Source organism: Centruroides vittatus, unplaced genomic scaffold (assembly GCF_030686945.1).
Source record: "Centruroides vittatus isolate TY-2023 unplaced genomic scaffold, ASM3068694v2 scaffold_2003, whole genome shotgun sequence".
NCBI lineage: Eukaryota > Metazoa > Arthropoda > Arachnida > Scorpiones > Buthidae > Centruroides > Centruroides vittatus.
Genome location: NW_027122686.1, coordinates 34,211 through 47,344, shown reverse-complemented (window position 1 = coordinate 47,344; position 13,134 = coordinate 34,211). Strand labels below are relative to the sequence as shown.

The window sequence follows — 13,134 nt, the reverse complement described above, 5'->3', positions numbered from 1 at the left end:
ACTATTACTCATATTTAATAAATAATAGTGTAAATATGTTTTTAAGCTTTTATATGTAGCCTACTGGAAAGTGAAAAAAAGACTGTTTCAGAGATACAGTGGGTTAGGTCCAAACTACTGGTGTAAAGCAGTAGTTTGGACCTAACCCACTGTATTAGTGAGCCATTCCTTCATAAAGATAACTTGATTAGTAATATATTTTAAATTTCCACAGTATAAAGATTGGCCTCACGTTAATCACATTGATCAATGGTAGTAAAATCAAATTAACTTCATAGTGATTAATTTGTTTTCTCATAAATCAAGAATGAAATTTGGATAGATAGTATGACAATAACTCATAAACTTCTCAAACATACAGAAATGTTTTGTTTTTCATTTGTACAATATTTTATTCTGGGTGGCATATGCAAGTATGTATGATTATTGTTTATAACAACAATTCAGGAAATTATAAAGTATGATAAAAAAAATTATTTCAAAGGTTATCAGTTAAAATCTGTGAGATTATAAAACAATAGCCATATGATTCTTGAAATTAAATTCCAATTTTAACTTTGAAGATTTATGATCACTCCAAATTTTACTGTGTAAATAAGTTTAGTATTGATAAATTTTATAAACATGAAATCTATTTTAATCTTGTTATTATATAAATAAAATTTTCAAATTCTTATTTATTTTTGTTTTGTTTATATATAACATTTTATTTTATTTATTTTTTGATTAAGTTAGACATGAATTAAAATAACATTAAAATTAAAAATTGTTTAAATTTATTAATAATAGTAAAGTAATTAGTTTTATTTAAATTGATAATACTCAACAAAATAATGAAATTATTGAACTACTGAAATGTATTCATTAATATAATATTATTTTAATAGGAAATGAACTTGCTTTTGTTACTCTCAATGGTATCTTCTCTTTTCTAACTACTCAATACCACTGGATTTCTAATCAGAACATTGGAGAATCACTACGTAAAGGTATACAATATGATTATACACGCACTCTAAAAATAGGAGAATCATATCATCATGTACCTACATCCATGGGATTACCACTAACATGGGGAAGCAATGCCATAAATATATTTTCCCCTCGTATCAAAATTGATGCTTCTGAAAATGTTGGGGACCAGACACAACACCTCACTCTTGATTATAGGTATGCAATTTGTGAAATAGGATATAAGTGAATTTTACTATTAAGCAAGTGTCTAAGGATATTTCTTTCTAATACTGGTAAATGATGGTAATATTCATTAAAAGTGTAAAGAACTTTTAATTATACAGGGTGGTTCATATTAATCAATCCATTGGATTAACTCAAAAATCATACATTCTATAAAAAAAATTTATATAAAAAAATAATTGTTTACTTTTTTATATAGAATCCTAATATACAACAAAAAAATTGGGATACTCAATGGCCCCTGTAAAGTTTAACAATATATACCAATATTGTTAAATTTTACAGGAGCCACAACTTAGTGCTAAAATTGGTGAAAATGGAATTAACTTTGTTTTCTTAAATGAGTATCCCCATTTTTTTATTTCATATTATGATTCTATATAAAAAAGTAAACAAGCTTTTGAAAACATTTTTTTCAAAAGATGCTCTTATTAGAAGTTATGAGTGTTTGCAGTTTTGTGTATCCATCACAGTGCCTTTACACATCTATGGATATCTGTGAAGTTCGCTGAAGTAAAGAGGAAAAATACTAAAAAATCATTAAGAAACTATTATTTGATGGACTTTTTCTTCAAATAATGAACTGATACAAAAGCTTGTGCCACAGTGTGTTAAGGACATCGAGCTTGTGATAAAGAGATGTTGATCTTGATTCCACCAAATAATAATACCTTGTTTATTTTTTATGTAGAATCATAATATGTAATAAAAAATGGAGACACCTATTTAAGAAAATGAAGTTTACCCTATTTTTGCCAATTGTAACATTATCTTGTAAAGTTTGTTGTACATTATCTTTGTAAAGTAACATTGTAAAATTTAACAATTTTGGTGTAATGAATTTTTTTGTAGAATGTATACTTTTTGAGTTAATCCAATGGATTGATTAAAATGAACTATCTTGTATATATATATAATATATATATAATTACTGGTTAATTTTTGTTTCTTGTATTTAATATTTGTACAGTTCATATGATAATACTTATAATATAAGAAAGAATTACCAATAATACTATTCTTTTGTTTTTTATATTATACTTAATTTGTTTAAGATGTGTTAAACAGTCATATGTGGATATAAACCTTATTTATATAATGAAGATTTATATCCAAATATATATACCTATAAAATTGTTATTCAATAAAAGCAAATTTCAAGAAGGAGAGGTAATTATTCCTCCTGGCCTCTTCCTGTGAATATCTTTGGACTGAAAGAGATTTTACTAATAAATATTGTTATGTGTAAATTAGAAGTAAATTTTGAGCCAACTTTTATATAACATAAAGAAATATTATAATATATCTTTAATTATTGTATTATTAGCTTTTGTATCAGTTCATTATTTGAAGAAAAAGAATGATTCCATCAAATAATAGTTTCTTAATGATTTTTTAGTATTGTTCCTCTGTTCTTCAGCGAACAGAAAAAATTAAAACCTGCTTAAAAGCAGTTTCAATTCTTTGTGTTCACCTATTAATTCAAATTTCTTCAGGCAATAAAACATTTTATTGCCTGAAAAATAGTGTACTTAAATGTTATCTTAACACTTTGACATGAAAAATTTTGACATGTGTTGTATTGCATGTTAATAATGTTTTCATGTCACCCAATCTCTACATTATTTATTCTGTTCTGGTTTATTTCACATCTTTGTCTTAGAATGTTAACCTAACTGTTCTGTAATTAATTATCAATTTAAAGTGTTTATTATTACAATTATGCCATTTCTTTCACACTGTGTCCATTAATATGTTTGATGACTTAACTTTTGAGCTAGTAAGAATATTTCTGTAATAATTTTAATTTAAATATAATGAAGTCAGTTAATGATAACAAACATCTGCATATGCGTAAATATTATATCTATACTCTATACTAATATATAAAGAGGTAACTAAGTTTGGTTGTAACAGGTAATCTCCGAAACTACTCATCCGATTTCAAAAATTCTTTCACCAATATTTAGAATGGACCTTCAGGGTGGACATAGGCTATATATTATTCCGTTAAACATTCATATAAATTAAAAGATAACATCTAGGATTAAGGCTTTTATGTCCAACAGATGGCACTAACTCACGACCTACGTTTGCTTTTCTGTGAGGCATTATGCTTTTCTGTGAGGATGGACTAAAGCAGATCATTTTCTATCTATCTATATAAATAAAATATAACGTTTGTTTGTTCCTACCGATTCCTTTGAAATTTTGACACAACGTTGCATTCGAATACGCACGTGTTCTTATATAATATACATGTCGAAATTCCCCCTACTGGGGGAGATGGACAGGATTAAGGCTTACTGTGAAGAACTCGGCTTCTATTATACTATTTTACATGCAGTTTTTGCATTTTTGATTGCATTTTAATAGGTTACGTCAACAGAATATACACTAAAAAGGGATTTTTCGATATTTCCCTGCGAGGGAGAGGGACAGGATTAAGGCTTACTGTGAAGAACTTGACTTTTATTATACTATTTTAGATGCATTTTTGATTGCGTTTTAATAGGGTACATCAACAGAATATACACTAAAAAGGGATTTTTCGATATTCCCCAGCGGGGAGAGGGACAGGATTAAGGCTTACTGTGTAGAACTCTGCTTTTATTATACTATTTTAGACGCGTTTTTGATTGCATTTTAATAGGGTACGTCAAGAGAATGTACTGTACACTAAGAAAAGATTTTTTGAAATTCACCCCACGGGGGAAACGTTATACATTTATAATAGATACATTTTGAGCCACAACAACGCGTGGCCGGGTCAGCTAGTATATTATATAGAACTACTGTATATAGAAAATGCAAATATTACATGCTTTGGTTGTCATAAAAAATTACTGTTGAACAGTGAGTGAAAGGAGTTTATCATGCAAAAAATATTTTATAAAATTAAAAGAATATTTTATATTTAATATATACAGGATACTCTTCTTAATCTAAATCTGTGCTTATCTGAATTACATGTAATCCAAATGAATTTTGTTTATTTTCTACTATTTATGAAAGATTGAGGTTAATATTGAATGGGTGGATGGATAGTTTGTAATAATAAAGCTTATTAATGTTTTAAATTTCACTTAAAAAATAAATTTATTTGTTACAGTAATTCTTATTCTGTAATTGATGAGTTGATTCTTGAATTCCCAACTGTTACAAAGATTGGACTCCGAGGAAATACCTCAACACATGCATCCTGGAATGCTGATCATAAATTTCACCATTCTGAAGCTCATGATTTTCATGAACTTACATCAAAAGCGCCAGAAAAGAAACAAAAATATTTTGAATTATAGTAAGTTTAACTTTTAAAATAAATTAATCAAACTTTTTTAATTTTGAAATTAATTAAAAAGCAAATACTATATTTAGATTAACTAGGTAACACTGTTTAGCAGAAATAAATTTAGTATTTTGCATTATTTACAGTGGCATAAATAACATGTTATATGAAGTAAGTAAAAATCTTAAGTATTATAAAGAGATGAATAAAGTCTAAAGTCAATCCTAAGAAAAATGGTTCAGATTTCTTTCAGACAAACATTGTGTTTAATAATTACAGGTCTGATTATCAAATTTTAGAACTTCAACTAATTAATTATATATGCCACTGATCCCTTAATTAATATACTCAATATATTTTTATGTAATGTTAATTTATATTTAATATACATTTAATGTGTCTTGTGTAAAAATTTTATTATAAGAAACTTTCAAAATTTGTAATTGCTAATTTACTTTCAATTTTAATATATTTTCTATATAGTCGGAGAAATCAAGAAATATTTGGTGATAAAATTGAGGATATTCCTATTGATGAAAATTTGATAAAAGAAAATGATGGATGCACTGGGAAGAACTTTAATGAAATAGTCGGAGTGAAACTGTGCCATTATAAATATTATCCTAATCTTCCAGATGAATTAAAAACATCAACTTTCCTTTTTGGCAGAATTGAATCTAAATATTATCTTGAAAAATATGACAGGTAATTTGTAAAAATGAAGTAGCTAAAAGTAGTTAAAAAGTATCTATATTTATGATGATAAAAGATTTTTGTTATTTAGCCAATTTTGACAATCTTTTAAGTTATAATAAAAGGGTATAATTCACAATTATATATATATACATATACAGCCGAGTTTTGCATAAGTCGACACCCCAAGGGGAAGTGAAAATGTGTTGAGTTATCCAATATGACGACTAAAGCAAAGTCGAAAAATAACCACAATACTACAATTAGGAAAATACAGAAATGCAATGTGCCTCTCTGATCATCATCACTGGCACTAAAGTTGGTTTCTACTCCAAGTACTCCAGCAATTTCCATCACCTTTTGTTTTAGTATTGGTCCCGAAACAGGAAGATTCAATGAACAAATTTGCTTTAGCTAACATATGAGAGCATCTTCGACATTTTTGTACAGCGACTTTCTCTGGCATTTTCGAGACAGCCACAACGAAGATCCAAGAAAAAGTTTCTTAATTTCCTCTTTTTTCTTCAGGATTCCCACCAATATTGTTTTTGGAAAGTTTTTTTGTTTTTCAAATTCAGCTTGCAAAGTTTTCTTACATTCAAATTCAGAAACAAGTTTGTATTTTTCTTTCAGCATAAGCATTGTTAGTTTTCAGACACTCATTTCTAACAGAAATGTGAAACAGGTGCTACAAATAACGCTTGATGTGAGAAAATGCAAAATCACATTCTGCTGTGATGTTGATATAGATTGTATATTTTCTTTTCGTTTATCTGTTATTATTTTGTATATAAAAATACATAAAATCTTAAGACATAATCTTTTTTATTAATATATACATATTAATAAATAAGTCAACTCCCCTCCTGAAAAAAATGAGTTTACACCACACAGTGTGGTGTGGACTCATTTTTTTCAGGAGGGAAGTCGACTTATCGGACGTCTAAATTAGTGTGGGACAGCAAAAGTATGTCGACTTATCAGTGGTGATGAGTTTAAACGGTGTCAAGTAAACCAGTTTTTTAACATTAATGCCTATGTAAGTTGGCCAGGACCACAGAAAACTGACTACTTAACCGACGATGTTGAGTTATACCTATGACGACTTATGCGAACTCAACTGTATATTAATATATAATTATAACAATAAATTAAATTTTAAAACAATATTACGTATTTATCATATTGAAAATTTTTTAGCTTATCATCATCAAAATTTGATTATTAGTCAGTTTATTTACATAGTTACTTAGCTTTGTTAAAATGGTGCAAACACACCAAATAATAGCTAACAGAACTATAATTTAGTATTTGCACTGCTATCTGTAGATATCTTTTTAATAAGACTTTCTAAATTGCTTCTGACAGTCAGCCTGCCTTGAAGGCACTTGATTATTGTCAGTTTACTTCAGCAGTCTGGGAATGTTGCTTGTTTTTGTCTTACTGAACTAGCTATCTGCAATAGAATATTTCTCTTATGTATGCCAAAGCATGAGAGAATAGCTGACAATGAAAGTATGCAAATCTGTTTGCCAAGCAAGGAACTTCCTACCATATTGTTAGGCTTGAACCAACTATTAATATTTCTTCAAGTAATTTTTTCTGGAGCTGTTAAAGACTGGACTGTTTCTGGTCATTCAAAGCCATTGAGAATAACTCATGGTCTAAAGCAGTGGTGGCAAACCTATGACCCACGAGTCAGACACTGACCCACGCAGGCTTTTTAAATGACCCATCTGTTTATTTTTATAAACTTATTTTTTATATCTTAAAAGAGAGAACAGACAATCAAAAATATTTAAAAAATAAAGTATATATATCTAATGTCAAATTAATAAAAAAAAACCAGTCTAAAGTCCCAATACAGGCATTAGGGTATGTGCAAAAAAAAAAGTAGTTTTTAACCACCTCCCCTCCCCTTTCCAATTGACACCACTTAATGACCCATGAGCTAGTACTAAAAGAATTAATGAACATAATTTGATCCTCTTCTCAAAAAGGTTTGCCATCACTGGTCTAAAGTAAAGTAAGGCATTTCTGCTTAGCCTGTTTGTTACAACTATGGATTTTCCAGCTTTTGGCAAAATTTATGTTTAGTTTTCGATTGATATTGTGACTGGTTTTGGCCACTTTCATAAATGTTTGTGCTGATTGAAACTCTGCTAAGGAGATGTTCACATCTCCTTTGTGAGTATGCAGAACTTTGCTTGGGTAGACATATTCATTTGAGTTCTTGCTTTTTGAGCCTTTGTGACATCTCCCAGATTTCTTTTAGAGACCTACTATTTTTCTTTAAAGACATCAGACTTCTGAAGTAATTTTATGAAAGTGCACAATGGATCTTTTAGGTCAAAGTATTTTGACTTTTCCTCACTTGTTCAATGAACAATTTTTCATTGTCTTATCCAACTTGAATAATCCTGGTTACATGAAGTTTTGCTAATAAAAATAGGAAGTATGGAGTGACTTCATTCACACCATCTCTTTTTATTTGATTAATGGCATTTTGGGCAACTTAGTGGTTTTTTTTTAATCATAAAATTCCAATGCAATCTTAAAAACTTATTTTTAATAGTTTGTTTATTTTACATCAGTTTTGTTTTCATTTGGTAATATAATATTTTGATGTAAAATGTACAGTATTATTACAACATTTTCACTGCTATCTACTGCATATTAAAGAAAATACAGTTCATATACCATTCCCAATAGGAGTGCTCTACAAACTTATTTGTTGCATTACTGCTTCAAATATATTTAAAAAAATGAGAAACGTTTACTGGAACTGGAATCAAACGTACAACACCTTTAACATATCCAGTAGGAAGTCTTTAATAGCTTAAAAATGTTTTCGGCTGCGTTAATCAGCCTTCGTCAGTTAAACGAATACTAATAACGAATGAAATTCGAAAATTACAAAAAATGGCGTTCGAATTTACAAAAAACCGCGACTGCACATAGACGGGTCTATGCTACAAACAGAATAAAAGAAGAAATTAATAAACGGCAATAAATACAAGAATATGATGAGACCGTAGTAGGTTCCCTCTCTTTCCCGTGCCAAAGCGTAACGTTATTCGACAAGTGACTTCCAGGCAGATGATAGGCCATCCGCATCTCGGTGGTTGATGCAAAGTGTAGATAACTGCGTTTTATGTATCTCTATTTTTTCCATGTATTTGACAGCCTGCCTGGATCGAGTGGCTCTTATGATGGAGGCCTTATCCCAGTGCACCGTTATATCATGTTGTCTAGCAAATGATATAACGGTGCACTGGGATAAGGCCTCCATCATAAGAGCCACTCGATCCAGGCAGGCTGTCAAATACATGGAAAAAATAGAGATACATAAAGCGCAGTTATCTACACTTTGCATCAACCACCGAGATGCGGATGGCCTATCATCTGCCTGGAAGTCACTTGTCGAATAACGTTACGCTTTGGCACGGGAAAGAGAGGGAACCTACTACGGTCTCATCATATTCTTGTATTTATTGCCGTTTATTAATTTCTTCTTTTATTCTGTTTGTAGCATAGACCTGTCTATGTGCAGTCGCGGTTTTTTGTAAATTCGAACGCCGTTTTTTGTAATTTCGAATTTCATTCGTTATTAGTATTCGTTTAACTGACGAAGGCTGATTAACGCAGCCGAAAACGTTTTTAAGCTATTAAAGACTTCCTACTGGATATGTTAAAGGTGTTGTACAGTACGTTTGATTTCAAATATATTCATTAGCTGTTTGTTACACCCTATTCACACTTGAAACTTGTAACTAGAATTAATATTTAAACAGGATTAAATTAAATTACATTGCTGAAAACAAAGATAATTATTTGTTTTCACTACAAAATTTTAAAGCAACTTATTTTATTTTTGCCCAGGTTTCTTGAGCCATTGATTCATAAATGATTATATTATACCTAGTTCATTATAAATTATCAATCTTTTCTTTTAAAATATTTAAAATTTCTTTCTCAGACCAATTTTTCAATCAGTTTCTTTTTATTCAAGATATATTCTATTAGTAACCTCTGCTATATTTTTGAATATAAGACAGTTATGATGTCAAACTGACTTAAGCTTGTTTTGGAAAGTGAACTAAGCTGATCCGCTTTTGAATTTAAATTGAATTAACACTTAAGTTGGTATTTTTTATATTATGTTGCATAAATTAATTTAATCATATAAGCTAGTGTCAACTTTACAATATGAACAGAATATAGGAACAAAAGAAAGAAAAAAGAAAAAAATTAATAAGTGCTAGTTTAAAAGACAATAGTATTCTTCATATTAAAGAAATTATTTTAGTTTTGACTATTAGTTTTGCCATTATTTGAATTTGAATTTTATTTTAATTTGATAGATTTAAATTTTCTTTATATAAAATAGACTCAACATTTACCAGTTAAGTTTTTCTAAATTTTGTGCAAAAAAAAAAAGAAAAGTCAGTTAGTCCAACCAGTGTAAGTTGAAAGTTGACTACTTCACCTCAGTAGTTTTTTTGTGTTTTCTAAAGTTAATTTCATTCCTTTTTTATATTTGAAAGTTTTCTTATGTAAAAGTTCTAATCTTTTTCCTAATACATATTTCTGTTCATTAAGTATGACTATAAAAACAAAAATTACGAAAATAGAACTTGATCTTATTATTATGAAATTATGAAAATAGAACATTACAACAACAAACAATCTTAGTTTGATCCAGTAACAAGATTTTAGTGCATAAAACAAACTTGTTTCTTGCATTAAAATCTCGTTACTGGACTGAAGTAAGGTTGTGTATTGTTTGTAATTTTAAAATTTTATCAAGTTCTGTGAAATATATTAACTGCTCTTAATAGAACTTGAATAAAAGAATTATGTTCTTTTGTTGAAATCCTGTTCAAATTCTCTCTGTATCTCTGTCTTCAATGTTTTTTTTTTTTTTTACATAATACTTTCAATTTTTCTTTAGTATAATATTTTTAGGATTATAAGTAATCTATCTATCCTTTATTTATGTTCTAGTTGACTTCACACATACACACACACTAGTTTGGGGTATGTGTGTAAGTGAAATTCAGTTTGACAATATAATTCAATAACTATCCCATTTTATCAGAAAACAGCTATTTTCTGTATTTAAAACAGACTAAAATTTTACAGTTATTATACAAGATGTTCACTTTAACATTTTCCAGGTGCAAAAGGATTTTTCCAGCATTGTACGAGTATATGCATATGCTGCATTAGTTCCACTACAGTGTTTACAATAAAATAAATTAATAGTTAAATTAAAATAAATTTATTTATTCACAACAAAGATGTGTAAATTGCACTATAGTTCTGTGGCAATATGCAAATTTTCTAGTGTAAGAACAATGTGCAAATTAAAATATTTGATTCTGACAAACCATGTAGCATCATACATTTTCAACATCTCTATTAAAGAGCCATCATCATGCAATCTGACTAATTGGTTGAGCACTGTGGCAATGCCTTTTACTAAAGAACAGTAACTGTGAAATGATAATGTTTATGGGAAAACAACAAAGAAATGCATGAGAAACAGCATAGAAATTCCACAAATTTCTTCTACTTGTGGATTGTACTTGTGGAAGACTCATACATATGAGAATTCTGAACATAATACGTCATTTGATGTGAACCAGTAGGAACAGTCAGGAGTCATAATCCAGTTTATATAGATAAAGTTCAAAATGAATAGATTGTTACTTACTTTAGATAGACTATTTTTCTTTAAAGACATCAGACTTCTGAAGTAATTTTATGAAAGTGCACAAGTTAGCATCAGCCAGATAATCCTAGCTTTATATGATTCACAGGCATTTGCATAACATAGATCATAATCCATTATTTTGTACAACTTTTAATTGAAGAAATGTTTTAGATTAAGACAATTTGCAGTTTAACTAAGTATTAATGTAAAATATTTCTAATTTGAAAATCTGATTTTATCATAAGTTAAGTGTTCATAATTTGTTTTTCAATACAATCCATGATGAAAGTGTAGGTTTAACTAGATTTTTGCTAGCTACTGCATATTCTAATAGTTTTACATATCAACAATGCAGTCATAAAATACATATCAGATATTTGTCAAATTTCTACATATTTTTATTTCAGTTTTGACATTATAAGTGTCTTTATATTAAAGTAATTGTCTTCAAATTAAAAAATATATAATTAGTTTCTATCTAATTTATGTAAACTAAATATAAAACTAATTAATGAAAATAAAAAAAATGTCAGACATAATTGATTTAACAAAAAACTTTTTATTTTTCAGTGAATTAAAATATGGTACACTACAAATAAGTACTCCTCGGAACAATGAAAAAGGTTCATTTGAAATTAAACTGAAAAATAGTGCTCCAGGTTATTTTCAAAATTCCTTTTATTTATAAAAATATTAGATAATTCACTATTTAAATTATATAATCAATGAAATTTTAAATAAATTTTAGGTTCAAAATATACAAGAGAATATAATGTTGATCTAAAAGTAAATGTTGAAACTAAAGAATACAAGCTTGGAGTAACTCATAAAGACTTTCCAGATTTTGCTCTTACTGCATATCGTACAAAAATTCACAATGATGATCATGTAGAAACTGGAGTAAAACATTATTGGCTAATACAGTGTCATGCTGATAAAAAATATGAAATGAATTACAATGTGAGTTACTTTTATTTTTAAATGAACTATTTTATATATTGATGTTTATAGTTTAAAATGTAGTTAAAGGAAATACAAAGTATTTTCTTATCCACAGGCTTTACTGTAGAAAAAATAACTTTATGACTATATCTGTTGCAGCACAGTTTATGATTTTAAAAATTATCCAAAATAATGAAATGATCCCGGTAATATCTATCAAATAATATAATTTACTAAATAAAAATAAAAAGCAAACATTTTTGATGATTTTAAAACATCATCATCAGGTTAAAAAGCAGTAAAACATATATGTGAAAATTTGAACATTTTTAAACAAAATGGGTTAATTATTTTATTGGTGGAAAGTGCTGAAGTCACAATGAGGTAAAACAAATACTTTTTTAAAGATCTGTCTTAAAGTATAGATGTACTTTAAAGATGGGTCTCCATGCTTTAGAGAATGTCTTGGAATCTCTGTAATTTATTGCAGAATTCTGAAAAGTGGCTTTGACCAATCTGAAACATCTGAAGAAATTTTAAATTTCTTCAGATGTTTCAGATTGGTCCAGTTCTTAATTGGGTGTTAGAAATGCCAAAGATCTTATTAACAGGCAACATTCACTGGGGTGTATTCTATCCCCATTATTGACAACAGATTCAACAAGAAATGGATCTACATTGGAACAACAGCTGAGTCTCTAGTATCAAGGAGCACTGTTATTCTGTCCAAAAAGGTATGTGGGAGTATAAAAAGTACAAACGAGTTGACATGGAGAACTTTAGTGATTTCTTCAATGGGACAAATTGATAACAAGTGTGCTTGATAGAGCAGATGCTTAGAAAGGGAAACCACTAACCTCAGTAGGGTCTAGACAAAGACAACTTTGGATAGTTGTCTTTGTCAAGATAATCCTTTAATTTTCCTGAGAACATACATTACTTCCAGGGAAACTCACAGGAATGTACGGAGCCCAACAATCCAATCTACTGAATAACATTAACACACAATTCTCCCAACAAATATACTGCTACAGAATTCCTGTAACACGCAGACATAAAAGGTACTGACAAATGAGTTTGAAGTGTACCTCTTCCTTTACTTCACACCGGACAGAAACAGTTTGAAATTCAAAATCTTCACACTGACCTGGTTGCACAGTCTTTACTTTCCGGCTTCCCGACTAATTTACCATGCACTTTCACACACCACTCTGCTTCTCCTCCAATTTTTCCTCTTCTCTCCACTTCCATCCTTGTCTTCTCCCTGAGACACACCCTCCAATAAATCTCTTCA

At 28.9% G+C, this 13,134-nt stretch overlaps 1 protein-coding gene across 1 annotated transcript in view; it reads left to right on the top strand.

The window, feature by feature from the left end:
• Positions 1-13,134, top strand: part of LOC136987426 (uncharacterized) — a 77,512-nt gene that overhangs the window by 30,797 nt on the left and 33,581 nt on the right. Inside the window, exons 16-20 of the mRNA XM_067285161.1 lie at positions 888-1,170; positions 4,310-4,498; positions 4,970-5,191; positions 11,469-11,557; positions 11,647-11,858. Of these exons, the coding sequence (XP_067141262.1) occupies positions 888-1,170; positions 4,310-4,498; positions 4,970-5,191; positions 11,469-11,557; positions 11,647-11,858 (995 nt within the window). The remainder of the gene's footprint in view (positions 1-887; positions 1,171-4,309; positions 4,499-4,969; positions 5,192-11,468; positions 11,558-11,646; positions 11,859-13,134) is intronic.